General features: G+C 40.6%; 1 protein-coding gene across 1 annotated transcript in view; it reads left to right on the top strand.

Moving 5' to 3' along the window:
- LOC103202593 (elongation factor 1-alpha 1-like) overlaps window positions 1–484 on the top strand; it is a 7,956-nt gene extending 7,472 nt beyond the window's left edge. The window contains exon 2 of the mRNA XM_042781865.1: window positions 113–484. Coding sequence (XP_042637799.1) covers window positions 113–484 — 372 coding nt within the window. The remainder of the gene's footprint in view (window positions 1–112) is intronic.
- Window positions 485–2,417: the final 1,933 nt, after the last annotated feature.

The following is a 2,417-nucleotide window of genomic DNA, read 5'->3' on the forward strand; positions in this document are numbered from 1 at the left end:
GTCGATGTCATGAGACAAAGTGTATGTGAACTGCTGTATGGAAAGTGAATTTGCTTTGTCAATTTTCACCCAAATCACAATAAATAAAAAAAAAAAAGTTAAAAAAATTGATAAAGAAGCTGCTGAGTTGGGAAAGGGCTCCTTCAAGTATGCCTGGGTCTTGGATAAACTGAAAGCTGAATGTGAGCGTGGCAACACCATTGATATCTCCCTGCAGAAATTTGAGACCTGCAAGTACTATGTGACAATCATTGATGCCCCAGGACACACAGACTTTATAAAAAACATGATTACAGGAACATCACAGGCTGACTGTGCTGTCCTGATTGTTCCTGCTGGTGTTGGCAAATTCAAAGCTGGTATTTCCAAGAATGGGCAAACCTGTGAGCATGCCCTTCTGGCTTACACACTGGGTATGAAACAACTAATTGTTAGTGTTAATAAAATGTATTCCACTGAGCCACCCTATAGCCAAAAGAGATAGGAGAAAACTGTTAAGACAGTCAGCACCTACATTAAGGAAATTGGCTACAAGCCTGCCACTGTAGCATTTGTGCCAATTTCTGGTTGGAACAATGACAACATGCTGGAGCCAAGTGCTAACATGCCTTGGTTCAAGGGATGGAAAGTCACCTGTAAGGATGGCAGTGCCAATGAAACCATGCTGCTTGGTTGAAAATCAGGGAAGGTATATCATTTTACCAAACTTGTTCAATCTGTATACTGAACAAATAATCTGAGAAACTGGGCTATATGAAGAAGAACGTGGCAACAGAGTTGGAGGAAGACTTATTAACAACCTGTCATATGCAGATGACACAACCTTGCTAGCTGAAAGCAAAGTGAACTTGAAGCATTTATTGATGTACACGTCAACAGTGAAAAAAAAAAAAAAAAAAATCCCCACAACTGAACCAATAAGCAACATAATGAGAAAAAACTGAAGTTGTAAAGGATTTAATTTTACTTGGATCCACAATCAACACCCACGGAAGCAGTAGTCAAGAAACCAAGCAACACACTGCACTGGGAAAATCTGCTGTAAAAGACCTTTTCAAGATATTAAAAAGCAAAGATATCACCCTGAGGACTAAGATGCGCCTGACCCAACAATGCTATTTTCAGTCAGCTCATATGTATGTGAAGCTGGCCAGTGAATAAGGAAGACTGAAGAAGAGCTGATGCCTTTGAATTGTGGTGGTGGCAAAGAATATTGAGTATACCATGGACTGCAAGGAAAAACAACCACGTCTTGGAAGAAGACAGCCTGAATGCTCCTTCGAAGCAAGGATGGCAAGACTTGTTTTATATACTTCGGTCATGTTTTCAAGAGGGACCAGGCCCTGGAGAAGGACATCATGCTTGGTAAAATACACAATCAGCAAAAAAGCAAAAAAGAGGAAAATCCTCAATGAGATGGGTTAACATAGTGACTGTAACAATGAGGTCAAACACTGTAAGGATTTTGAGGATTGTGCAGGATCGGGCACTGTTTTATTCTGTTGTGCATAGCATAACACTGAGTTGGAACCAACTTGATGACACCTAACAACAAACAAATCTCAGGAAATAAGAGTAGATAATGGATACCTCAGTTTTAAGGAAGGAGAAAGCTATTTAGAGTAGGTTTTATTTGGGTGGTTGAAAGGGAGCCAGAAGGCACAGGGCCTTATGGGGAGCAGAAAAAGGCAGTGGAGTCAAAGGGGTAATAGCCAGAGTAACGCTTCTATCCTGCACTATGATCCAATCATAGTAGATAACAAGCAAATGGCAGTTCTCAACCATGGATTCATTTTTGTTCATGCACATTACCTGGAGCCACTTGAAGAACACAGGCTGTGAAAGAATTGATAAGGGTGTAATATGATCAGTTAAGTCTCTAAAAAAAATAGCTGCAGCAAAAATGTACTTTCTATAAGGATTTCTTCTGCAAACAGGCTGAGCCAATTCATATACTGGCTACAGGTCCCCCAGAAGAGTTCACTGCTGACCTCATAATTCAGATAAAATATGTTCAATTAAGATAAAGGGATATCATGTTTGTCAATGAAAATCCTCCAAGGCAGTTCCAACAGACATCTAAGCATAGCTTTCCAGGAAACCGACTTGTTCTGAAATCAGAGTTCAAGCCCTCATCAGGTCAAATAATCAATGCACAGTGGTACAGGGGACTGCAGTTTGGAGCTCTCAAAACTGGTTGTCACTAGCAATATAGTAAGTTTCAACTAAGCATCTGTTTTGGTTACCTAGTGCTGCTCTGATAGGAATATACCACAAATGGAATGGCTTTAACAAACAGGAGTTTATTCTCTTACAGTTTTGGAGGTTAGAAGTCCAACTTCAAAATGCCAGGATCTATGAGCTGAGTGAAAACCCCTTGACCTTGGGCTTCAGCTCTGCCTCTTGCTCCTGGCCCA

Source organism: Orycteropus afer, unplaced genomic scaffold (assembly GCF_000298275.1).
Source record: "Orycteropus afer afer isolate SDZICR_OR568_19922 unplaced genomic scaffold, OryAfe1.0 scaffold00187, whole genome shotgun sequence".
NCBI lineage: Eukaryota > Metazoa > Chordata > Mammalia > Tubulidentata > Orycteropodidae > Orycteropus > Orycteropus afer.